The sequence below is a fragment of the Salarias fasciatus genome, chromosome 13, assembly GCF_902148845.1.
Source record: "Salarias fasciatus chromosome 13, fSalaFa1.1, whole genome shotgun sequence".
Taxonomy (NCBI): Eukaryota; Metazoa; Chordata; class Actinopteri; order Blenniiformes; family Blenniidae; genus Salarias; species Salarias fasciatus.
The window spans coordinates 26,307,832-26,333,418 of record NC_043757.1 but is presented as its reverse complement, the minus strand read 5'-3'; the positions used below and the strand labels follow the sequence as shown (position 1 = coordinate 26,333,418).

The 25,587-nt window shown below is 46.6% G+C and overlaps 1 protein-coding gene across 20 annotated transcripts in view; it reads left to right on the top strand.

Moving 5' to 3' along the window:
* LOC115399180 (regulating synaptic membrane exocytosis protein 1-like) overlaps positions 1–25,587 on the top strand; it is a 69,265-nt gene that overhangs the window by 24,311 nt on the left and 19,367 nt on the right. For 9 of the 20 annotated variants that reach the window (XM_030106429.1, XM_030106426.1, XM_030106428.1 and 6 more), the window contains exons 4-19: positions 1,810–1,821; positions 11,576–11,835; positions 11,911–12,542; positions 14,871–14,911; positions 15,476–15,589; positions 15,676–15,775; positions 15,972–16,095; positions 17,536–17,553; positions 19,272–19,318; positions 19,692–19,807; positions 19,903–20,033; positions 20,507–20,678; positions 20,970–21,123; positions 21,268–21,324; positions 25,102–25,267; positions 25,339–25,443. In XM_030106429.1, coding sequence (XP_029962289.1) covers positions 1,810–1,821; positions 11,576–11,835; positions 11,911–12,542; positions 14,871–14,911; positions 15,476–15,589; positions 15,676–15,775; positions 15,972–16,095; positions 17,536–17,553; positions 19,272–19,318; positions 19,692–19,807; positions 19,903–20,033; positions 20,507–20,678; positions 20,970–21,123; positions 21,268–21,324; positions 25,102–25,267; positions 25,339–25,443 — 2,249 coding nt within the window. The remainder of the gene's footprint in view (positions 1–1,809; positions 1,822–11,575; positions 11,836–11,910; positions 12,543–14,870; positions 14,912–15,475; positions 15,590–15,675; positions 15,776–15,971; positions 16,096–17,535; positions 17,554–19,271; positions 19,319–19,691; positions 19,808–19,902; positions 20,034–20,506; positions 20,679–20,969; positions 21,124–21,267; positions 21,325–25,101; positions 25,268–25,338; positions 25,444–25,587) is intronic. The other 11 variants (XM_030106422.1, XM_030106431.1, XM_030106413.1 and 8 more) reach the window with 7 other exon arrangements.

The window sequence follows — 25,587 nt, the reverse complement described above, 5'->3', positions numbered from 1 at the left end:
GTGTGTGTGTGTGTGTGTGTGTGTGTGTGTGTGTGTGTGTGTGTGTGTGTGTGTGTGTGTGTGTGTGTGTGTGTGTGTGTCTGTGTGTGTGTGTGTGTGTGTGTGTGTGTGACCCAGGTGAGGACTGGTAAAGGTTAATTGGGCATTAGAGTGAACCGTGGACAGAGGGGGTGGTTCCCCCACTCTGTCGCAGGCTCCCAGGGGTCCGGAGGTGCCCTATACGCACACAGTGGGGAGTGTGTGTGTGTGTGTGTGTGTGTGTGTGTGTGTGTGTGTGTGTGTGTGTGTGTGTGTGTGTGTTGATGCTATGAGGCGAGCTTTCCTCTGAATTAAGTGATGTCCCATCTTTCTCTCTGCAATATCGCCTCTGTGGCATTTAACACACACACACACACACACACACACACACACACACACACACACACACACACACACACACAAACCTCATTAGTAGCAGGTGTGTGTTCAGGAGGTCCACACTGAGAACACACATTAAATCCTGAAACATCTTGACATGATGAATAAAATAAGCTGATTCTGCACACAGGAAAACTCATTCAACATGGAAACAAACACAAACATTTCTTTTGTCTTTTATGGACTCTATGCACAACTTCACCACTTCCTGAACTTCAGGAGGCTCCTTGTTTCCTGTCTTTCATGATAGGATGAACTGATTAATCCAGGTGTGTCTGGCCTCAGTAAATGGCCCGACACACCTGCAGTAATCAACTCGTCCTATCATGAAAGACAGGAAACAAGGAGCCTCCTGAAGTTTAGGAAGTGGTTGGGTTGTGCATAGAGCCCATTGCATCCAGTTCAGTCAGTGTGAATTGATAATTTAAAGGTGCAGCATGTCAGACTCTAATGCCATTTGTGTCCTGTGGGGGGCAGTAGTGTGATCCTTGATAAATGCTTATGCAGATGATGTTAATGTGTAGGTCATGAATAAAACCAGTAGTGTTAACCATTCTAAGAACTGCTGGATTTCAAATTAATAGCTTTAGGTGGATTTATTTCATTAAAGAGTGAGACTTAGAGGAGCTAGCTGGTTAGCATCACCAACATACTCGCTTGTTTTTGAAAACTCTTGCTTTTACGGATGTTTAAAAAAAATGTGGAAAAGTTGTACCTGTAAAAGTGGCAAAAAAAATCAGGAAATTGGAAAACGGGTTTCAAGAAATTGTTAAATGTTACTCATTCTTCTTAAAATGCTAGCTGAACATTAACTCAGCCTCATATTTTACTCATATTTGAGCCTTTAAGTCTTTGGCACACTAAGCAACAGTGTTGTAGTGATAATGTTGCATCTTGATCATATTTTGTACTTGTGCTTTTTTATGATTAAAACTGTTTTTCTTAATTGGATTTTGCTGAATTTATGACGTTTGTGTTAATAACACACATATAGCTAAACTATTATTCAGTTCTCATGATTTCCATGAGACTTGTGTGTTTTTATGTTTTATCGATCTTCGTATATATGAGTTTTGAGTTCTATTTTACTCTGCTGCTACTGTTTTGCTGAGCTACGTTAATCACATTAAGCACAAGCTATTTATGAACATTTATTTGAAGGAAAGAGTTAAAAAAAAAAGGAGAAAACTGGAATGAATGTGAGATCGTTGCTATTTCTCTGCTAGCTTCCATCGTGTTAGCCGTAGCGGTTCTCTCAATAACGTTGCCACACCGTCCTTCCCTCTTCTGTATTCAGTGACAGTCATGCTAGTAAATGATATAATGTACATCTCTGGATCATTTTCATGCATTCATTCTGTTTTTCTTTCCATTTCCTCGATCCGGCTGCAGGAGGACAAAGTGGTGAGTTCTCTTCCTTTTCTTCCTGCCTGCAGCTTGTACGACGCTAACCTACAAGTCTGTTTGACTCCCTTTGTTTCGAAGTGAAAATAGGAAATCTTTCGTTGCATTTTAGGGTCTGTTTACTCGACAACGGCACTCGGAGCCACTGACAACGCAGCCTGTGTGTGTTTTCTTTAAAAACCCAACAGCACCACCCAGTGGCCCAATATGAAAACTACACGATGTTAATGTGTTCAGCTGAAACTTTTCTGAAACGAAAACATTGAAACGACATGTTTTCACCTCCCTGAGGGCTGAGTTCAATGCTCCAGTAAATTCATTGAAGAGGAGATGTTTTCTACTTTAAAGCCAACGCTGTCAGTCGTTTTCAGTCACGTCTTCGTGGGGCTTCCTCGTTCCCTTCCAGAGTTGCGGGTTGAAGCGCCTCCTGTGCCGGTGGGCGTGTGTCAGGTTCAGGCCCTCCCCGGGTCCTGGCCGCCTTCCCTGAGGACCGATGCCAAACGGGCACTCTGACGGCGCTTTGGTGTTCCGTACAGAGGAGCCTCGCTCCTCCGCCGAAGCGCCGCACTACAGTCAGCCGCTTTTGGCAGAGCGGGGCCCTTATGTAGCGCTGGACAGCGCAGCGGCTTTGAGTTACCGTTTGACATGGATTCATTTAATTACTTGGGGATTGATTAATCTTCGCTGGCACCGTGGTCCAAAAGTGCAAAGTTACTCTGCTTGCTTTTTCCACTCCACTCAAACAAAACACTCAGAGCTAAAGTTGGCGAGGGTGAATGTCGGACCTGTGTTGTAGAGGCCAGATCGGTACCAGAGCTTTTTCAGGTGTTTCAGGTCAGTTCTTCCACTTGTATGTATGTAGTTTTAACTTCTTTTTTCAAGAATGAAACCAGTAGATGGAAACAACACCTCCTGAAATCAGGAAATAGGATTTACACTGACCTCACGTGGCCGCAGACCCGATGGAGCTTGGACAGTCCTACAGTATTTATCATCTGACCAGAGAACAGAGAAACGAGGCCCCTGACTGCTCGCCACGCTGCAGTAAAACTGATTATCAGACTAAATCGCGTTCGGTGTGAACGCAGCATAACAGTTGGTCCCATGATTCTAGCATTTTTTATTGTCAAAATAGAAGCTTTAAAAGAAGCACCAAAGTCAAAGTTCAAAGGTCAATATCTCTGTTCATCCATAAAAATGATGAATAGAGCCGGTGACAAAGGGCAGCCCTGCCGGAGTCCAACATGCACGGGGAACAGGTCCGACTTACTGCCGGCAATGCGGACCAGACTCCTACTCCGGTCATACAAAGACCGGACGGCCCTTAACAAGGGGCCCCAGACTCCGTATTCCCGAAGCACCCCCCACAAGACACCACGAGGGACGTGGTCGAACGCCTTCTCCAAGTCCACAAAACACATGTGGACTGGTTGGGCGAACTCCCACGAACCCTCGAGCACCCTATGGAGGGTATAGAGCTGGTCCACTGTTCCACGACCAGGACGAAAACCGCATTGTTCCTCCTGAATCCGAGGTTCGGCTATCGGTCGAATCCTCCTCTCCAGTACCCTGTAATAGACTTTCCCAGGGAGACTGAGGAGTGTGATCCCCCTATAGTTGGAGCACACCCTCCGGTCCCCCTTTTTAAACAGGGGGACTACCACCCCAGTCTGCCAATCCAGAGGCACCGTCCCCGACTGCCACGCAATATTGCAGAGACGTGTCAACCAAGACAGTCCCTGCACATCCAGAGACTTAAGATATTCAGGGCGAATCTCGTCCAACCCCGGTGCCTTGCCACCGAGGAGCTTACCAACCACCTCGGTGACTTCAGCTTGGGTGATGGACGAGTCCACCTCTGAGACCTCAGCCTCTGCTTCCTCCACGGAAGACGTGGCGACGGGATTGAGGAGGTCCTCGAAGTATTCCTTCCACCGTCCAACAATATCCCCAGTTGAAGTCAGCAGCTCCCCTCCTCCACTGTAAACAGTGTTGGCAGAGACCTGCTTTCCCCTCCTGAGGTGCCGGACGGTTTGCCAAAATTTCTTCGAGGCCAACCGATAGTCCTCCTCCATGGCCTCCCCAAACTCCTCCCAGACCCGAGTTTTTGCCTCCACAACCGCTCGGGCTGCAGTTCGCTTGGCCTGCCAGTACCCGTCAGCTGCTTCGGGAGTCCCATGAGCCAGCAAGGCTCGATAGGACTCCTTCTTCAGCTTGACGGCAGCCCTTACTTCCGGTGTCCACCACCAGGTTCGGGGGTTTCCGCCACGACAGGCACCGGAGACCTTACGACCACAGCTCAGGCAGCTGCTTCGACGATGGAGGTGGAGAACATGGTCCACTCGGACTCAATGTCCCCAGCCTCCCTCGGGACATGGGAGAAGTTCTCCTGGAGGTGGGAGTTGAAAACCCTGCTGACAGAGGGTTCCACCAGACGTTTCCAGCAGACCCTCTCAACACGTTTGGGTCTGCCAAGTCTGTCCGGTTTTCTCCTCCGCCAGCGAATCCAACTCACCACCAGGTGGTGATCGGTCGACAGCTCTGCCCCTCTCTTCACCCAAGTGTCCAAAACACGCGGCCGGAGGTCAGATGACACGACAACAAAGTTGATCATCGGCCTCCGACCTAGGGTGTCCTGGTGCCAAGTGCACTTATGGACATCCCTGTGCTCGAACATGGTGTTCGTTATGGACAAACTGTGACTGGCACAGAAGTCCAACAACAGAACACCACTTGAGTTCAGATCAGGGAGGCCATGCGATCCAATCACCCCCTTCCAGGTCTCACTGTCGCTGCCCACGTGGGCGTTGAAGTCCCCCAGTAGAACAATGGAGTCCCCAATCAGAGCACTGTCCAGCACCCCTCCCAGGGACTCCAAGAAGGCCGGGTACTTTGCACTGCTGTTCGGCCCATAAGCCGAGACAACAGTGAGGCACCTGTCCCTGACCCGAAGGCGCAGGGATGTGACCCTCTCGTTCACTGGGGTGAACGCCAACACGTGGCGGCTGAGCTGTGGGGCTATAAGCAAACCCACACCAGCCCGCCGCCTCTCACCGCGGGCAACGCCAGAGAAGTGGAGAGTCCAGCCCTTCTCGAGAACCCCAGGCCTGGCTCCAGGGTGGGGCCCCGGCTGCGCCATACCGGGCGACGTAACGACCTTTGCTGTCTCTCGGCTCATAAGGGCTTTCGAACTGCTCTCAGTCTGGCCCGTCACCCAGGACCTGTTTGCCATGGGAGACCCTACTAGGGGGCATAAAGCCCCCCAGCAACATAACTCCTGGGATCATGCGGGCTCTCAAACTCCCCCACCACGATAAGGTGGCAGTTCTAGAGGGAGGAAAAAAAACCAAAAAAAAAAAAACCCTAATGTTTAAATGTTGTAATTTGTGCACATGGTGTTTCACCTAAAAGGAATTATTTTTTTGTTACAGAATTGTTGATGTCATGTTGGAATTTAATTTAAGCGACCCCATCTCCTGAAAGATTTTGCTTATAAAGACAAACTATTAATTTAGCTCGTTTGCCTTTGTGAATGTACAATATTTTACAAATCTCCCAAATACTGAGTCTCATGTTTACATGACAGTGTGTCGAGTGAAAACGCATCGTCCAACACCGAAAATGCCGAGATGCTGAAAACTGTGCCGTGAAGCTGCCGCTGTCATTGTCCGTCTACTGAGCATGTGCAGAACGGCCTTGGTGCGCACGCACAGCAGCAGTGCTTCAAAAAGGTTGCGTTTTCCCCGTTTCCACGACAACCGGGTTGACACGTCACAAAACTCTAGCTTGGAAGTCGTTTTAAAACGTCCAGGTTTCAGTGACGCCGAGCACTGTTGTCATGGTAACGCCCTCCCCAGATCGCTACGGAAGTGTTGCGTTTTCACTGACGTTGCCATGGGAACCGGACATCAGTTAACACACAATGTGAGTCACAACATCTGCGCTGCTTGTGATCGGCGTGTTTTAACAGGTCTGGAATGAGGAGACCGTTTCCACAGCTCCAGATTTAGGAGCGTCTGGTAACGGGTCGGGACACTCACCGGATCTGACTGACCGGGACGTATGCTCGCCGTTCTTTGCAGCACTTTTACGGCTGCTTCCTCTCTTCCCAGGCATGCATTGTGCAGTGTGTGCGTGTATGTGTGTGTGTGTGTGAGTGTGTGTGTTGTGCTGATATAGTACCTCATTAGCTGCTGTGGACACTAATCTCCTTTGTGGCAGTCTTTCATCCTTAGCGCAGGATTTATAGACGCCCTCGGTTTCGGCTTCCACATCGCATGCCGCCGGCGCCATACGTCAAGTTGTCATTGGTCGGCGCCGCTTCCTGGTCCCGCCCCCCACTCCCCCTTCCCTTTCTCTCCACTTACTTTAGGATAATGGTGGTATTTGTCTCACCTGTTAGCATGGAGGCTAGCAGCTTTTTTAGCATCACTGGGCAAAAGAATTCAGAAACGAAGCTTTCGGCCTGTTTAATCCTAAGAGAATGAAGAGTTTTAGAGAGTTTGAGCTCGTTTTTTTGAAATAGTTTTCCATCTCTGAACCAGTCCATGTGAAGACGTTCCTCCTCGACACCACAGAAGCTGGCCCGACGCGTCGCTTCACACACAAATGACGGTGGCGATGATGCACTCGTGCGGACAGGAACAGACACATTATGCGCAGATGGACACGCACAAACACACGCAGATGCAGCGGGATGCAAAAACAAACACACACACACGCACACACACACACACGGGGGTTTGGTGTCCTAGTTTCCATCTGTGGAGATGCTATTCTCTCTCCCGGGTGGGGGGGTTGTGGTGGTTTCTCTGTGGTCATGTGATTCGTTGCAAGAAAAGAAAAAGGAATTGGTATCTGCTGGTGAGCGTTTGTTTGATAGCATGCGTCCTCCAGTGTGTGTGTTTAGTGTGTGTGTGTGTTTTTCTCCTCTTCAGCGCTCGTTTTGCCATCAGAGTGTGATCTAATACAGGGATTACTACAGGATTAAATGAGCCTCTCATAAAATAGCAGCCCCGCATCTCCACCACACTCCAACAGTGTCTCACAGGGACGCAACGCAACGGCAACCGGCTCCACTGTCACCACACACATGTATTTACTCAGAGCGTGATGGTGCTTTTTCACCAGAACTCACCAAATGTCAAATGTTTGAGAAAATGACAAGGAGAGTTATTTGTCACGTTGATTATATAGAAAAAAAGACAATTTTACAATGAAAAAAAATCAATTTGTTGCTCTGTTAATGCAAATAATCATCACTAATAATAAACAGTAGAATAACACTGATGGGATGAATCTGTGAATGTACAGGTACTCAGCACTCTTCCTAATGAATTCAATGCCGTCTCAGTATTTTCTCTTCAGCTCTGAATGAAATGACTTTGTGTAACATGATGAGGTGTTGCTTCTCGTGCTTTACCCGCAGAAAAAAAAAAAAACATTACGCAACGCTCCAGTTCGTCTCGGATCTGCAGGGCTTGTTAGCACCTTTAAGTTTGTTGTTGTCTTTTCGCGGTCCACCTCTCCCATGTTTTCGTTCACTCTGTGCGCTCCCATCAACAGCCAGCCACAGCAGGCTGTTTTCAGCAAACAAACAAAAACCTCCGGTCGACCTCGTAAACACGACCTGCACAGCTCCAAGCGCCGGAGCTAGCCTCCGAACACACTGAGCTGTTCAGCACGAGGAGGAAGACAGATTTCTCTCATCCGCCGCCAAATCACAACTTGAATTTGTAGATCTAGTCAGATTTCACCACCATGGACAGCGACATGGATCCCACCGTGTGTTCAGTTGTCCCGTAGCTGAATTTCTTCTAGAACCAACATCCTCCCTCTCGTCACACACAGCGGTGAGTGAAGCGCTGGCAGCGGATCATGCCGTCAGAAGTCAGAGAACTGGCTCCGTGCCTCCTTTACCAAAAACATCTCAAGGTTAAGACGGTCGTAAAATCCACTTTACAAAGCTCATTAAGCCTAAGAGGTGTTTCCCCAAAGCACCGCCACTCAGGGGTTTCACCCTCCCCGTCGCTCTCATAAATTTTCGTCTTGCAGTGGAAAAGGCACTTTTAATACCTCGCCTCATGCTTCGTGGTGGAGTTGTTGCTTTCTGAAGCCCTTAATTCAGAAATGTAAGAGAAACTTACAAAAAAGATAGTTTATTCATTAAATATGGTTTTAGTGCTACCCCTCAGTCGCCAATGCTTTTCAGAGTGTTGAGACTCACATCTACGAAATGCTCATCTGTGTTCATTCATACGGTTAATGGCTGGACCTGCATATCCAAATATTTGGTCGTTGTCGTGGTGGTATCTGGAGGTAAGACTGAGATCTGAATGCTCCCACCCCCACCCCACCCCGCTGAAACTCTACTCTCACCACTTCACCTTCACTTTACACTGGAATGGACTTCAATGGTGGAAACAAAACTGTGACCACTGACTTAATCTGGCGTCAGCATTCATTGGCACTCTAACCCCAAAAATGGCCAATCACCCAGCTTTTGGAATACTAATTAGGTGAATAAAGCAAACAAATGACAGAAATTTGCTTTTATTTCTAAAGGTATTGTTCATTAAAAAAACTGATGCATTCCAATATGCCTATAATAGCCTAACATGAATTTACCCATAACGTCTCGAGGCGTCATTATAATTATAGTGACGCCACAATTTAGTCGTTATGCAGATGACACTTACATGTTCTACACCACATGAAATACTACTAAAATGGGAAAATCTGAGTTTTTGTAGAACACAGAAAAGTTCACATTTTGTTACATAGGATATCTGAAACACAAAAATTCAGCTCAGTCCTGTTGATGTGTATCTGTCTGTTCTTTAATCAAATGGACACTTTATTCAATGCTCATGTAAACGGGTCAGTGTGATCTGAGGATCAGAGAGAATTCAGTCAGATTGAAGAAAAGTGACCAAATAAACGCAGCTCCTGGAGCTCCTGGTCTGCAGCTTTCTGCTGTCTAAGGATTTGTTGGGCTGTGTTGTTTCAGGTTGTTAAATTCCATATCATGATAATTTTGGAGTTTCTCTCCACAGACACTGGAAATGTCACAGATTTGTTCTGATTTCATTATTTGGGCAAGCGAAAAACGAGCTCTTTACTGTTGCAGCTCTATTTTCGCCCAAATATTTTCATCAAACAACAAAACAAATCTCTCTTTTGTCACTTCAAAATGCCCAGGAGCGCGTTGAATATCACCGAGTCTCGGCACTTTTAGGGACAGGTGGACTTTTGAGACCGAACATCTCCGTGTTATCACTCTGCTGCCCTGAACGAAGCGGCACATGGAGAATCGTCCTGTGAGCGTTTGCTCAGAAGGTGTGGAAGTTCCTGTGCGAGGCCTCGTCGCGCCGGGCTGCCTGGATCCGCGAGCAGACCGGCACTGCGGTGCGGATCTGGCAGCCGTCCACCTCGTCGGTCTGGCTGCAGAAAATCACAGATTGGTGGATGTTTTCACCGAAGCTATAATGTCCCACATGAGGCAGTGCTTTGCTTTCTCTGTGTGTGTGTGTGTGTGTGTGTGTGTGTGTGTGTGTGTGTGTGCGTGCGTGCGTTTTCCCTCTCTCCCTGGTGGTGCTGGGGTGTTTGGCAGGATAAATATAGCTGCGTTGGTGTAAAGCTGTTTTCTCCTCGGCTTTTGTAGCTTTAATCAAAAGCAATCTGGAGGAGGGAGGAATGGAAGGGAAAAGTGGGGGAGAGGGGAGAGAGAGAGCAAGAGAGAGAGAGAGAGAGAGGGGGCCAATGCCAGAGTGTTTTATTCTCGCTCTCTTTAAAGAGTCATTGGGGAGTGTTCAGGAGTAATGAGAACCCTGGTGGCTGGAGGAGAGGGACCGATCCTCCCCCCCACCCTCCTCCTCCTCCTTGCTCCTCCATCCCCTTACTGTCTCTTCATTTCACGCCCTGGTCCTCTCTCGGACTCAGGACGCAGAACCACGTTCAGACTGCTCCCGTTCAGTCTCGTGATCCTCAGGAACCGGGTTTTCTGAACGTTTCTTGTCTTTTCAACTTATTTGTTCAGAAACCAGTGTTTCTGAATAACTCGCTGAACTTTCACGGGGCTACTTTATTTGTTACAGCAAATAAAAAGTCAATAGGTCCTTGTGAAAGTACCTCTTGCATTCCTTTTAATGGTCTCTCTTCGTTATTTGTGCCCATAACTGTAAAATCTTAGTGTTGCAGTGTCTCATTAGTATTGTGCGGGTCGGTTTGATTATATACCGAGAAGAAGATGCTTTATAATCTGGATATTATTATTATCTGAATATAATCTCTTTGTTTTCACGGATGGTGTGAATAGGTGGAAACATCTCTCATGCGTTATGAGAACTGAGCTAGTTCAGGCTCTCAGTGAACAGAAACAAAAGCTTTGGATGACACTGAGGCTAACAGACGGCTAAATGGGTAACAGAGACAGCAGCTCTGCAACTCTTCACCTGGGACAGATGCATGGATATGAGGCTGCATCTTCTACATCGACCATATAATATTCCTGGAGCTGTCCAGTCAGGTTGGCGGCTGTTTTAGTATTTCGGGTGATTAGTCCGACACGTTCCTCGTCGAGACGGCACTAAATAATAATCATTCAGTAACCAGAAATACAACCACAAGTTTCATTCGCGGATAGGTATAACATCAAATATTGGAAAGCAAATCAGACTCCTCCAGCTTACCTCGCGTCTGAAATAAAGATATGGTTTGGGCTGTCAGCTGTGGAGTGTGAACGCAGCCAGTGTATAGTTAGCGTGCATATGTGTGAAGGGACAAATCGGAAAAAAGACGACGGGAGATCATTTTGGCCGTGAGCTGAGGATCTCTTCATTTTCCAGTTGGCGTTGCGGTCTACGTTTGGAGGCCAAAAGCAGCCTACAGTGTACGCCAAGCTGCTCCCTGGTACGACTGCCATGATGTTGATCTTAAAAAGCTCCCGTCAAAGCCCGGTTTTATTTATTTTTTAAAATTCTGGACGACTCGCTGGCAGCAGCGCCGCTCTTTAGGAAGCGCATTGTTCCGTCACCTGTTTAACGGTCGACATGATCGAAGAATTGGCTGGTCGAGACGAAGAACAGCTCGTTGGTGTTGAACACTATTGCTGGGCGTATGGAAGGAACTGTCGAGTCCACTTCTTTCTGAGCTTCTGGAAATGTATGACGAAGCAGTTTGTACAGAAAATGTAGTGTGATGGCACATTGACAGATGAGCTCACTGTTTTTCCTCGTTTGGAGTTACCCTTTATCTAAGACCATCGAATGATCTATCTCTAGACCAGAAGCGAGTTCTTGCCCTGATGCAGCTGAAGCATCTCAACACTCAACTAGCTTGAGCCAATGACTGTGAATGTCAGATGGAGGAGAAAATCAACACGACTCTTCTAACCCATGACGTTTGGTTCAGTCAGCAGTTATATAGATAACTGCATGTTTCGCATTTGGTTCAAGAATCTCTACATCCCATCAGAAACACAAGACAGACTGAAGAAAGACAGACAGTGAGAGTTATCAGCAAACAAATGGAGCAAATCCATTCAAAAAGTTAAATAAAATTTTCTTTAAAGTTTGAACACAGGATAGACCAAAGTTCTTCATGCGGGTTCAAGTTCCAAAGCAAAATAAAAGTAGCGGCACAGATTAAAGTGAAGCAGACCAGACCTGAACACTTCTGCACTTTCGGATCAGTCCTGTTCTTCTGGTACTGAAGGCCAGTCTGGATCTCCTCACGCCGTCCCGTCTCTTCTCAGGTGATCTGGGTGTGCAATAACTGTCGGAAGCAGCAGGAGATCCTGACCAAGCCGGGCGACTGGTTCACCGGTCCGCCCGGGAAGACCCTCGGCTCGGCCGTCAGCGAGCCGTCTGTGTGCCAAACGCTCGGGGACAAGAAGCTCCGCTCTCGATCCCAGGTACCTCCGGGCTCCGCCGCCGTGATCCAAGACCCCAGCCGGCCGCCCGGGACCATGCCTGGAACCGACGCTCGGTCGCTTAGCGAGCCGCCGCGGGACACGTAAGATGAAACACACACTCTACGTCCTCCACTGCTGACAGCGGTAAACGCTAAAACGACTGTGTCCTTCCTCAGGAGGAACGGGCGAGGAGGGGGAGGAGCCGGTCGGGGGGAGCGGCGGCCCGGCCAGCCCAGACTGCAGACCCAGGTCTCCATGGACCGGGACCTCCGCGGGGAGTCCAGGGAACGCAGGGAGAGCCGGCGGCTGACGAAAGGACGCTCTCTGGAGCACGATCCGGTGGGGGGCGGGGTCAGGCGGACAGAGGGCGGGTACCCACTCCGACAGGCGGGGCCGGGCCCCCCAGGGGGCAGGGGCCAGCCGCTACCCGCACAGGGGCGGGGCCAGGGGGGCGTCGAGGCCGGGGACGGCACTCGACCCGGGCAGAGGACGGCGGGCGGGGTAGAACTTTCGCAGCAGGCCCCTCCCCCTGAACTCAGAGAGCCCCCCGGCTCGGGCTCCGGTCAGGGCCCCGGGGTGAGACGGACCAAACGGGAAAAGGCCGAAAGCATGCTGCGCAACGACTCGCTCAGCTCCGACCAGTCGGAGTCCCTGCGGCCGCCGCCGCCGCGGCCCTACAAGTCGAAGCGGGGGCCGGGGGCCGGGGGCAAGAGGCAGACCAGCGTGAGCAGCTCGGAGGAGGAGGGCGGGACCACGCCCGAGTACAGCAGCTGCGAGGACGCCGAGATCGAAAGTGTCAGCGAGAGAGGTGAGACGGCGTCGACCTTCTGTCCGGTAGATCCGGAGGAGCGAACCAGCGAGACCCCAACCCTGAGAGCCGGGGTTCTGAGCACGCTCAGAGCCAACCCTCAATACGAGCCAGCATGGTTTAGTTCCGTGGGGCCACAGTCTTCAGATCATCGCATCTCCCCCGGGGTGTGTTTGATTTGTGAAGCTTCAGCACGGGGCATCAGCTGACAGTCAAAGCTACATGCTAACAAGTGTGAGAGAGTGTGTGTTTTTATGTGTGTCACACTGTATTGTTTTCAGCCCGGACCCTGAAGGAAGAAGATCCCAAACGTGTGTGTGTGTGTGTGTGTGTGTGTGTGTGTGTGTGTGTGTGTGTGTGTCGGGGCAGTTTGGCCCCGGTTGATCCCGGGTTGGGCCTCTCATCGCGGCCGATGTCCCGGAGACTGTTTCCACGGTAACCTTGTCATGTCCGAGCCGGGCGGCGTCACTTCCAAGGCGCGGGGCTGCTGCTGCGCGTCCGGCTGAGTCACAGATAATCCCGCCGTTTAACTCGGGAGGAGACTCAGCTCAGAGGAGGCCCCCTGTCACGTTAGCAGCAGGAAAAAACTTTTTTTAATCGCAGAAATGTTCCATCAGATTGTCAGAAAAATAGACAGACAGTTAAAATGCCTTTAATCTCTAAACTTCAAATATTTCTTTTATATGTTTATTTTTAAAGTCCAATATTGACATTTTATTTTAGAATACTTGACTTCATTGAAATATTTTCAATGACTTGGCTCATCAGGCTGGAATTTATTCACTACGATCAACAGTTTGATTTTTTTATTTGCACATTTCAACCTAATTCTCACTAACTTTGAGAATTTAATCTGAAATTCTTCAAATGCTTCCATTTAACATCAGATGAGCTTCAGATGCTGGCAGGCGGAAACAGAAAAGTCACTGATCAGGAAGAAATCAACCGTATTTGTCGGATGATAGAAGAGCTTTAATGTGGATGGTGGTGCTCGGACCGGGCGGAACCACAGGGGTACCCTGTGTTTTGGCCCGGTCCGAGCACCGCCGCTCTTCGCCTCTGTGATGGAACAGAAACAGAAGAGCGGGCCGGGGCTGCGAGGCCGGGAGAGTCGGCCGCGGCGTTACGTAACATCACTATAAGTTGTCACTGCTCGTTAGCCTCATGGCGTCCTGGCTCGTAGGAACGCTTGGCTCTGTTTTACTTCCTGTCATAACAGAGACCCTCCCCTCCCCTCGCCTCGCCTCGGCCCATGTGTGTAAAGTGTGTAAACCCCCCCACCCCCCCCCCTCACCCGGTGGGCTTTCAGATTGAAGCAGGATGAGGTCGAACCGCGAGAAACGATCCGAGAGAAAAAAGCAGCGTGGAGTGTGAACGAGTTTATCGTCATGGCGACAGAAACGCTCATCCATCAATATGGACAGACACTGTCCGGGAAATCCTGTTTCTGTTCCATGTTTTTTGAGAAGAATTAAAAAAAAAAAAAAAAAAAAAAAAAGCCACATAAAGTATAAATGCAATTTTTCAGTTCTGGAGGAAAGATTTTTTTTTTCTCCACAACGGAGTAGATTAAAAATAGTTTATTAGTCGAAGAGGGAAATTCATTAAAATTGTCCTTGTACATTTTTAGGTGGATTAGTTTCAATCAGCTTTTGTGCTTTTTTTGGCTAACGTTTAAGCTATAGGTGGCCAACAGGAGCACTTCCTTTGTTTTTTCAACCACTGAAATCATCCTGAACAAATAACTGAAAGACACTGTCTTTTTATTTTACAGGGTTCAATTTGATGCAGTCAGTTCCAGGGTTTTCTTGTGCCTTTTGCATATGTTTTAAAAAAAAAACTATAATGGAGTGAGATCTAAAAAAATCCTACCTTCAGAAGTAGCCAAGATCTCTTCACTTGTTTTTTAGAAATTTGATCCACAGCAAATAAATGAAAAAAACATCCATATGTTTAAATTAAAACAATAAAATGAAGTCAATAGTTTTCTTTCGTAGTTTTTTTTTTTTTCCTTTTAGCTATGGCAGGTCAGTTTGTGTCCCTGATTCGGCCCTCGGGCCATATGTTTGCTCCTTTAGCGTCGCTGGACAGATTTGAACCATTCAGCTTCTTTCCTGAGAGAAAAAGCCACAGAGTTTATTCTGAAATATCAGAGGAAGGTTTGGAGGTTTTAGAAGATTTATCTGTCCATTGGAGTCCTCTGTGTGTGTGTGTGTGTGTGTGTGTGTGTGTGTGTGTGTGTGTGTGTGTGTGTGTGTGTGTGTGTGTGTGTGTGTGTGTGTGTGTGTGTGTGTGTGTGTGTTTCTCACAGTGTCTCTCCTCTTGCAGGAGACTGGGAGTGTTACCCTCATGACCCCACCGTGTGGCACGTAAGTCCTTCCTCTCGTGTTCACAGGTTGGTTTGAAGATTCTTCTGTGGTTCAGGGCTCAGCGCCATTCGGCTCATGAAACCTGGCTTTGTTTTCGTTTCATCATTATTATTCCCAGAGGAATCTCTCATGAACTTCTGAGCTTTTGAAGTATCTTTAGTTCTGAGGTTCCATCATAGATATTGTGACTGTAAATCCATGGGAACCTTTGTTTTGGGTTCCAGTTGTGTGAGAATATACTTGACAATGAATGAAATGTAAATTTTAGAGCAGAAATCATCTGAAAAGTCCCAAATCAATTCTGACTCAAACACTTCTGTCTGGGGCTCATATTCAGGGTTGCCTCTAGTCACTGTTGTTTTTCCTGGGTTTGAAAGCTCCCTCTCCTGGCTCACATGGAAAACTACACAACAAGGCAGTGGTTGAGATCCGGTCGGTTTTGGAGATTGAGACGATCTGATTCAAACATCTTCGTGATCAGATTATCAGACTAACATGACTGGAGAGGCTTTCTACTGTTTGAAAGTAAAGAACGATGCTCATTGAACCCCCGCCCCCCAGCAGCATCCCGTCACCTGGCAGCCGTCCAAGGAGGGAGACCACCAGATTGGACGGATCACCCTGAGCAAGAGGAGCGCCACCATGCCGAAGGAGGCCGGGGCTCTGCTGGGACTGAAGGTTCGATTCCCGCACAGACCGTCAGATGGAATCCGAGTTCATCCTCTCACCTCCTCTCCCTCCTCTTCCTCCTCTTCCTCCATCAGGTGGTTGGAGGCCGGGTGACGGAGTCGGGCAGATTAGGTGCCTTCATCACGAAAGTGAAGAAGGGCAGCCTGGCGGACGTGGTGGGACATCTCCGAGCAGGTGATGCTTTATTCACTTTAAAATGGACAAACTTGTCCCATTATTATTTTAAAGTTTACTTTTTAAATTAATATATAATGTCTAATAAAGAGGTAGAGGCTTTGGCTGCGATTAGAGCTGCATTGCAAAGTTTAATTGCCTTATAGGTCAAGTTAGGTCGGTCCAGCTCGCTAACAGCGGCGCGGCGTGTTTCCAGGGGACGAGGTGCTGCAGTGGAACGGGAAGCTGTTGCCGGGGGCGACCATGAAGGAGGTGTACAACATCATCCTGGAGTCCCAGGCCGAGCCTCAGGTGGAGCTGGTGGTGTCCAGGCCCATCGGGTAAGCCGGGGCGAGCGGCGCCGTTAGCGCGCCGGCCAGCTGGAGCGTGACTCGGCCATTCTGTGGAAGAACACGTCTGCGCAGCGTGTCCCCTTTAAAAAAGCACTCTGATTTATTTTATGATTTAAGAGTCCTATAAAATTCCTCCTGTTGGGATTTCCTTTCGTCTTTTAAATATGAGGAAGCTTTTCTATAAATTTCCATCAATAAAGTATCAAATCTCATTAAATTTACTGTAAACGACTCACTACTTTAAACAAAACACACATTCATTTATTTTGAATGAATGAATAACCAGTCTGATACAGAATGTAATCTGTACATTATAACTCTTTGTTTTTGTGCAAATAAGTACAATTTTACCTAAATTTAATTTATACCTTGGTTTAAAAAAGTCAAAAGAGTAGAATGTAGCTGTTTTTGGCGATCCTCTGGAAAATTCACTGAAATGTTAGAATATCATGTCTCGTTCAGGAATTTACTTATAATCTTTCTTCTTCTTCTTCTTCTTCTTTTAAGGTTTAAAGTTCCATTTTGTGATTACACAATGTTGTCCAGATCGGAGCCTCTCCCAGGCCTGATTTGGCCCACAGGCTTTATGTTTGACACCCCTGGGACATCTCAAATGGAACAGAGTAATTTTCAGAAGAGATTAATTTGACTACAATAGAATAACCCCCCCCCCCCCCAAAAAAAAAAAAGTCTGATTTATTCAAAAAAATACTTTGAAAAACTTCCCTGAAACAAACTTTTTGCCTTGCTATTGCTTTTGATCACTGATGGCTCCGGGCTACATTTTCACCTGGAATTGAAATGAAACTGCGTTTACATGCTGTCCATATTTAAGAAACTAAATCTAAATTTAAAATTTGCTTTTCCCTTTTCTTTTCTTTCTTTATTGCTTTTTCAGCTCCCTTCGTGGAAGCTATATTTAGTATTACTTTATTCATCTTTTGTTACGTTTGCCTAAAATGCACATTTATTAACCAAACCACAGTAGCTTGAGATTAGATTACTGTGCTAGTTTAGCTAATTTATTACGTAAGTTCACTATTTGAGACAAGATTTTTTATTGGTTTCCAATGAAAGACAGTTCAGTAAAGTATCAGTGTTTTAATACAATTCACAGTATTTCCGTTTTCTTTCTGACTGGTCAGATCTGAAGCTGAATGCTATCGCTACATGCTAGCAGGTTTTAGGCAAAACAGTTGAAATGTCAGACTGCGCTGTTTGGAGGATGCTGTCACTGCAGAAAAACGAGTGTTTTGTGGAATTCTGTTGGATATTGTTTAACTGTGTGTATGTTTCAGTCCTTTGTGCTCCTGGGACTTTTATTTTCTCGTAAAGTTTTTACAGCTGTCAGATTTCACCTCATTTGCTCTTTGATGGTTGAAAAGAAAAATGTTGAAAATATCAATTTCTCTCCAAACACTCGCGAAGGGTTTATAGAAAATACCAGTAAGTAGTCTGCGGATTCCCCCCGATCCCCCTCACGCTTTTAGATTTGATTTCGCTGGTGTTATTTTGCATCCCTGAATGGATCGAACTCCATCTTAAAGAACAGAAAAGCCAATTGACGCATGTTTTTTGTCCCCCGACGGGATGCAGAATGGCTAACAGGAAACATCCATATATCAAGCAGCGCTTCCAGAAGCTTTAAAGATGTTTGGCAATGCCTACAAACCCCCCCGCCACCCCCGAAGTACCCCAGAGAAATGACCCCCGTCCCTTATGCGACCCCGGTTACTCTGGTTCATGCTGTCTTTACGTTCATTGACATGTTTTCAGTTCTCGAGCGGCTCCTGAAACACTTATCAGTTTGAATTTTGGAATTCAAAGAGTAAAATACAGAATCTAAAAATGAGGAAACGTAGAATTTTTTGCATTTGTGCAGAGCTGGAAATGAACTGTGGTTAGCTTAGCCGCAGTGGAGGTTCATGCTAACCTTTGCTAACCGTCCAAACTCCAGCTTTGTGCCGCCGCGTCAGCGGGATCTTTATCTGAAACCACAAACTGCACACTTGTTAGTGTCTGAGACGTCCTACCTCTGTTTTCTGAATCTTTTTTTATTTTTAATCAGCGTGCTAGCTTGGACTTAGCCGAAGACCATGAGAATCATCTCCAGAGTCTCAGGCGCGTTGGCTTCTTTTCACAAGAGGACGACCTGCTGGAAACATTATCGCCTCAGCGTTTTGCTCGCTTAGCTTCGCCATTTTACCAATTCCACGTTATGAAACGTGAGTTTAACGTGTTGGTGGAGGTTATTGAAAGGAAAACGGAAAACGCCACAAGGGAGAGGATTGATACAGAAGATCATAACAAGAGAACATGAAAAGGATTTCTTTATATTAAAGAAAGGCACAAGACAGGAAAACATGTGTCCCATTCGTTGATCGGCTGGTTTCTGCCTGTTTTTATTGGCTCAATGCCAGTTACAGGAACTTGATTAAGGGAGAAAATGAACACAAAACACTTTTGGTTTGTGCAGCTTGAACTTTTTGATTTGACAAAAGGAAAGTCAGACCACCTCTTGATGCGAAGTCCAACAAAATTTTGCAACGTTGATGGTAAAGTCTGTAGTTTGCTTCGTCTTACATGATTTTCCAGCAGTGGTTTTCTGCTTTGGGTCTAGGATCTGGGTTAGTCCAAATGAGATTCAAAGAAGACGATTTCTAGAGTCGAGTGAAGGCTTGAAATAATCTGCGAGATCTACAGTCTTGTTCTGAAAACTGGAAGTTAACCGGAACTAGTTTGTGGTTTCAGACGTCCACATAGAATCCAAACTGCAGGTTTCCAGCTTTTTAAAAGTCCAAACGATGAAACGTGCTGATACGTGTTGAGCCGATCACCTCCTCCGCTTCCTTCCCGGCGCCCGGCTGTGGATTCTGGTGTTTCCCATTGGTGCTGCTGGACACTAAAAACCATGCTGGTGTGAGGACAGAGCTCGGCTTTTGGTTTTGCACCCGTTCATTTCTGAAAAGCATGATTTGGAGGCTTGGGAAACACTGCAGCCACCAGGAGAGCTCACATCTTCCCCTGCTGCTTCTCCATTTGTTTTCAACCACACGTTAACCTGAACCTTTTTAAAACGGAAGATCTCCTCATTCTGCATGTGTGCCTGTGCCAGTCCCACTTCCTGAACCGCCGGGTTAACTCTCTGTTTCTCTTCTTTCCAGTGATATTCCAAGAATCCCCGACACGTCCCACCCTCCATTAGAATCTAGTAGGTATCCTGCGTGTGACACCGTCAACAGTCAGACCTGGAAAAACTCTTGAAAATGCTTGTTTGTTGAAGTTAGCTGCATGGCGTTAGCTCTCCAGCTGAGCAGGCCCCCGAACCACCAGTGTTTCTCCAGCAGCTCCAGGCATCCAGGAAGTCAGAGATCAGCGAGATTAGCTTTATTTGTGTGCAGTTAAACACTTCTGGACTCTTCCAGTCTCAAAGTAGGACGTGCTGCAGGTGATTTATCATCCTGACAGCAATGCACAATGTTTATTTTTAAGTGTCCAAAGGAAGAAACTTCTGAATTCCGTCGTGGAGGCTTGGTCGGATTGCTTTTCCTGAGGTTTGAAACCTTGTTCTGGTGTCTTCGCAGCAGGTTCCAGTTCTTTTGAGTCCCAGAAGATGGAGCGACCATCCTTAAATGTCCTGTCTCCCTCCAGTCCCGGGATGCTGCAAGATGCTCCTCAGCTGATGCCGGGCCAAGTCTCAGTGAGTGTCCCGCCGCCGTCCCGCCTCCGGCCGGCTTCCTCCACCTGTCAATAGGACACACGCGCTAAAACATCCGCATGTAAACCCCCCCTCAGGTGAAGCTCTGGTACGACAAAGTGGGTCACCAGCTGAACGTCAACGTGCTGCAGGCGGTGGAGCTTCCTCTTCGGCCTGACGGACGGCCCCGGAGCCCCTACGTCAAGATGTACTTCCTCCCCGACCGCAGGTACCAACAAGGCACTCCGCAAGTGTAACAGTGAGAAACCAGTACGAACAAGCAAAATAGAATGAAACAGAGAAAGAGCCAAACCGTCTGAAAGCCCAGCTCAGCTCCAAAAATGGGGAAATGCTAAGTGACAGAATAGGGCATGCCAAACAATACGGCCAAAAAGGTAATAATGTCTGTCGTTGTAGTTTCAAAGTCAGCAAAAATACGCTTTTTGTCCATAAGAGCAGAATTTCAATGAGTTTTCCAAGAAAAGATCTCGCTCAACTCCATTTCATCATCCGGTTCAAACCAACCGGGAGACTAAATCGTTTTTATGTAAAACCCTCACCTGAAAACTGCATGATGCTCCTTCTAGTGTTCTTATCAATAACTGTGAGAGTGTTTCAGTTTCCTCTTTGGAATCACTCTCCTCACTGAATCCTGTGAAGGTCTCCATCTTCAACGTTTGAGTGTGTTCTTGTTTGGCGCAGTGACAAAAGCAAACGGAGGACGAAAGCCGTGAAGAAGACCTGCGAGCCCAAGTGGAACCAGACGTTCGTCTACACTCACGTCCACCGCAGGGATTTCCGCAACCACATGCTGGAGCTGACGGTGTGGGACCAGCCCAGGTCCCCGGAGGAGGACAGCGTCTTCATGGGGGAGGTAGTCCTCGTCTTCACACGGCATGGGGATGGCGCGGCGCGGCAGAGGAGACAGTGGACTTAAGAAAAGGATGTTTGTCTTTTAGCTGTTTTTGCAACAACTGCCTCTGCTTGTAGTATGACATCTGGTGGTGAAAGGGTGGCATTGCAAGTCACTGACGAGTCAGCCATCAGGATTGTGTGAAGTGTTGAAACGATGAGTTTGTCCTAGATGGTTCCCTTTAGCTAGTTCCAGACCTGACTGTTTGATGGCGTCCCTGTGAGACCAGGCCCTGCTGTGTCCCCGGAACAGATCCTGATCGAGCTGGAGACGGCCCTGCTGGACGACAAGCCCCACTGGTACCCGCTCCAGACCCACGACGTCTCGTCCATCCCTCTACCCCGACCCTCGCCCTTCCTGCCGCGGCGACACGCGCACGCCGACGCCCCCGGCAAGAAGCTGCAGCGTGAGTGTCGGGCGTATCCGTCGCCTCCTCTGTTGTGTGTCGGCGTGTCCGGTTCCTCCACCACGGCGGCTGGTGCAGTGCGTCCATGTCAACGTTCTCTTGGAAGTGATCCATCTCCACGTGTGTGTGTCTGTGACCGTTTAGGTTCTCAGCGTCTAACAGAGCCTGAATTTGATGAGGGTACAGCAGTAGTATCTAAAGGTGGGTGGGGACCGTTTCCTGGCACCACATGCAGCGTTTCCCTCACGGCTACATTCATCTGTGGTGCGGCGTCGCCTCAAAACCGAACCTGTGGGTGTTTGTTCACACGACAGCTGTGCTCAGAGCTAACTTTTCAAAGATGCTCCGAGCGGGAGCATGCAACAGGGGAGAACGCAACTTTTCAACCCGACCGACCTGCAGATTGGCATCACTGACGAGCAGTGATCACAAATGAATGTGTGTGTGTGTGTGTGTGTGTGTGTGTGTGTGTGGGAAACACTGTCATGTGGTAGACGACGCCGCTGCATTGAAAACCGCCTGCCACGTACCGCTGAGCTCAGAGTCCGCAGTGGGCAGCACACACTCTTCTCTGTGGCCGCAGGAAGACGCCGTTTGCTGGGTTTTGGAGGAGAAACGACAGCAGAGCTCAACAAGACTGGGACATTTTCATGCGCTGAGAATGTGTTTGCACATGACATACAAGGGGAAAATGCGACACAAAGCTTCTTTATGCAGCAAGTCTCACAATAAAAAAGCTCAGTTTCCAAAAATAATCACTTCTTAAGAAATTAATGGGTAAAATGCCATCCACCCTGTTAAACTTGTCCAATCAATGAATTATCCAAAGTGTTAGCATGATTTGAAATGAGTCAGGAAGACACACGTTAAACTTTTCAAAGTGTAAAGAAATCTCTGCTTCCTTATTTTAAATATGAATTTCATATATTTTGTATTATAACTTTATATTTATATTAAGGCTGTCAGAGTTAATCATTTTAATCGCGATTTTTTAATGTAGGGATGACTAAAGATTAGCTTTTTGAATCATGATTAATCACATAAGTAGGCTTAGTTTGAAAACTTTGTATTAAATTGGTCTACATGGAACTTTATTTTGAAAGAAAATCAAACAAGATCCAAAAGTAAATTCTTTCTCTGTGTTTGATTCCCGATCAAGACGCTCTAGTGAGAAATCAGCAAGTCTCCATTCTGAAACTCCAACAATGACTTTAAATTCAGCTTTTGGGCTGAAGAATGTTTTATGTTATTGACCTAAAACTGCATTCAAACGCAAAACAGCAGAGTCTAAAAAACACAATTCAAAGCATGATTAATCATGATTCACTATGGAAATCATGTGATTAATCATGATTAAAAAACTGTTTTGATAGCATAGATTTATATGAATTTTTTTAACTATCTTGATAACATTGATATATTTTCAAATAGATTTTATTTTTGAAAATGATTAATGACGTTATCAGGACTTAAAACACACTGGACTTGGGAGTTGAACGCAGTGTGTTAGCCTGATGTGTTTGGAGGTCGGGAGGTGTTTTTAAACATGGCAGACTGTTAAGTGCATTAGTTTTACAGTGACGACGTGACATTGAAGCTTTGAGGGAACAGGCTGCTTTTTTCCTCCACATACTGCAAATGCAGCTGCGGTTTTCTAACTGCACATTGAAATATTTTCAAAATGAGCTCATGGGAGCATGGTATGCGGTTTTGAATACAGCCAATATGTTAGCATGGGGCAGAAAAAAGTTGATACTTTTTCTGCAAAAACATCAACCTTTTTCATTACAGCTTCAAGTTTTTTGTTTCATTTAGCTATTTGAGAGTGAAAATCTTGACCTAAATGAATATTAATAGCGGAGAGTTTTGCAGAATGTGTCACTTCAACCTTTTTGTGTGTCTGTGTTTCTTCTTAATGAGTGTCTGAGTTGAAAAGAGAGACAGGAGGGATGGAGAGACATTGCTCTCAACACATTTTTCTTTCATTTGCGAGCATGGTGGGAATAAAAGGAAAACCTTGGGAGCAAAGTAAAGCTAACGGCTCTCTGTGAGCTTCCCATGCTCTTCTCTTTGAAACGTAGCCAGAGACCTCGGAACCGCTACAAAGATCCCTTCAAGGCTGATCGCTTCTATTTTTACCATCACAGACGGTCACGCTACACCAAAAAAACTTTTTACTACTTTTATAAAATACGGCGATGAAATAGAGCTCGCTGTTGATTTATTATTAGTTCAGTCTTTAAATAGTTTGTATCCAAGACTGAGATACAGATTTGACTAATTTAAATGAGGCTTTTTTTAAATAAAGGCAAGAGCACAAAATTAATGTAACATTATGAGATGTTCTTCAGTCAAAAACAAGGAAAAAAGAAGTCAAAGTTCAGACGGCACATCCAGATCAGCACTACTGTAATACCAGTTTGTACCACAAGATGGTGCGATGAGTCCTCCTAGGCCAACAGTGGTTTCAGTTTTTTCCCTGTTACCAAAAGGAAACACATTTTTTCAATTGTTTGGACTACAAGAACACAAAAAATCACAAAACAGAAACATTCTTTGAATTATTTAGAAGAATAAAAAACTCAATTTTTTTTTTCTGCATGACAATTTTAATTTCACGATTCACAACTTCAGGCAGTGGATGTTCTGATGTGTGTTTATGTTTTGTTATGCAAACACATATTTGTTGACACTGGTTTGTGTGCATGTTTCTGCGTTGATGCATTTTTTAGTGTGTGCTCGCACTGCATGTGGATTCACACTTTGTATGTCGCCTATACGCTGTATACCTTTATGTTGTTTGTTTACCCTGGTGTGTGTTTGCGTGTATTTGCATTTGTTTACTCTGAGGATGTTTTTCGAGTCTGTTTGTGTTGTGTGTTTACTTGTGTTTATATTGGTCGAGTTTATGTGTGTGTTTAAGTGTGCGTTCACTTCGGATGTGTGTTTGCATGTGTTACCATGTGTTTATGTTGTGTTTTTTTGCGTGTGTTTTTGCATTGCTCGTATATTTAGGCTGCATGTGTCTGCATGTGTCTGTGTTTATGTTGTGTGTGTTTTAGTTGCATGAGTGTTTGTGTGTGTTTATGTTGCATGAGTTTCTTTGTGCTTATGTTTTGTGTTTTTGTGTGTTTATTATGGGTGTGTTTGTGTATTTACATGAGTCTATGCTGTGCATGTTTTTTATACATTTATGTTTATGCTTTGATTGTAGGTGTGTGTGTATTTATACTGCACATGGCTGCATCTCTGTGTGTTTATGTGTGCTTTCATTGTGTGTGTTTGTGTTTTTATGTCGGCTGTGTTTAAGTATGTGCACATTTTTACTTTATGTTGGGTGTGTTTGCATTGCGTGCATGTTTGTGTATTTAAGTGAGTGTTGTTTTTTATATTTATGCTTTGTTTGTTGGCGTGTGTGTGTACGCTGCATGTGTCTGCGTCTGTGCGTTTGTTGTGTGTGCTTGTGCATTTATGTGGCTTGTGTTTATGCATGTACACATTTTTCTGTGTGTTTATGTGTATGTTTTTTTATTGGATGGGTCTATGTGTGTGCGTGTGCGTGTGTGTGTGTGTGTGTGTGTGTGTGTGTGTGTGTGTGTGTCTGCGTGTTTGTGTATGTGTGTGTCTTTATTGTTTGTGTTTACATAAATACATCCATGCATTTATGTGTGTTTACATTATGTGTTTATGTTGCGTCTTTACACCGTATGTGTTTTACGTGCACGTGTACTTTGTATGTATTTGTGTGTGTTTCTGTGGTTCCTTTTGTTGGTTGTTTGCTTGTGTGTGTGTGTGTGTTTTTTGTGTGTTTGTTACGTGGTCTTGCGTTGCAAGTGTTGTGTTTTATGTTGTTTGTGTTTACATGCGTATACACACGTTTATGCTGCGTTTGTATCTAACACTGTGTGTGTGTGTGTGTGTGTGTGTGTGTGTGTGTGTGTGTGTGTGTGTGTGTGTGTGTGTGTGTGTGTGTGTCAGCAGCAGAGGCTCGTGGCAGGGAGAGGCAGCGGGAGTCCTCGTCCACCCTGGAGGTGCCTGAGCAGCAGAGGACTCCCAGCCATTACATCCGCTCTCGCTCCGTCTCCCCGCACCGCGAGGAGCAGGGCCGCACCCGCTCCAGACCCCCCAACGTCCCCACCCAGAGGTGAGCCCCCACCCCCCACCCCCAGCTGGGTGTGTTTGTCAGGACACTAATAAAGTCTTCCTTCCTTTCAGGAGTCTGGATGACGAGCTTCCTCACAGCCGTCGTTCTCGCTCTCCAACACGTTACTATGAATCTGGCAGAGGCCGCCATCAAGGAGAGGAGTACCTGGACGACAGGTGCGTGGTCACAGTGAGACACCAAGTGTGTGTGTGTGTGTGTGTGTGTGTGTGTGTGTGTGTGTGTGTGTGTGTGTGTGTGCGCGCGCGTGCATGCGTGAGGCCGTCCTACACAGTCATGCAGGCGTCTTTTGAGGATGTCGC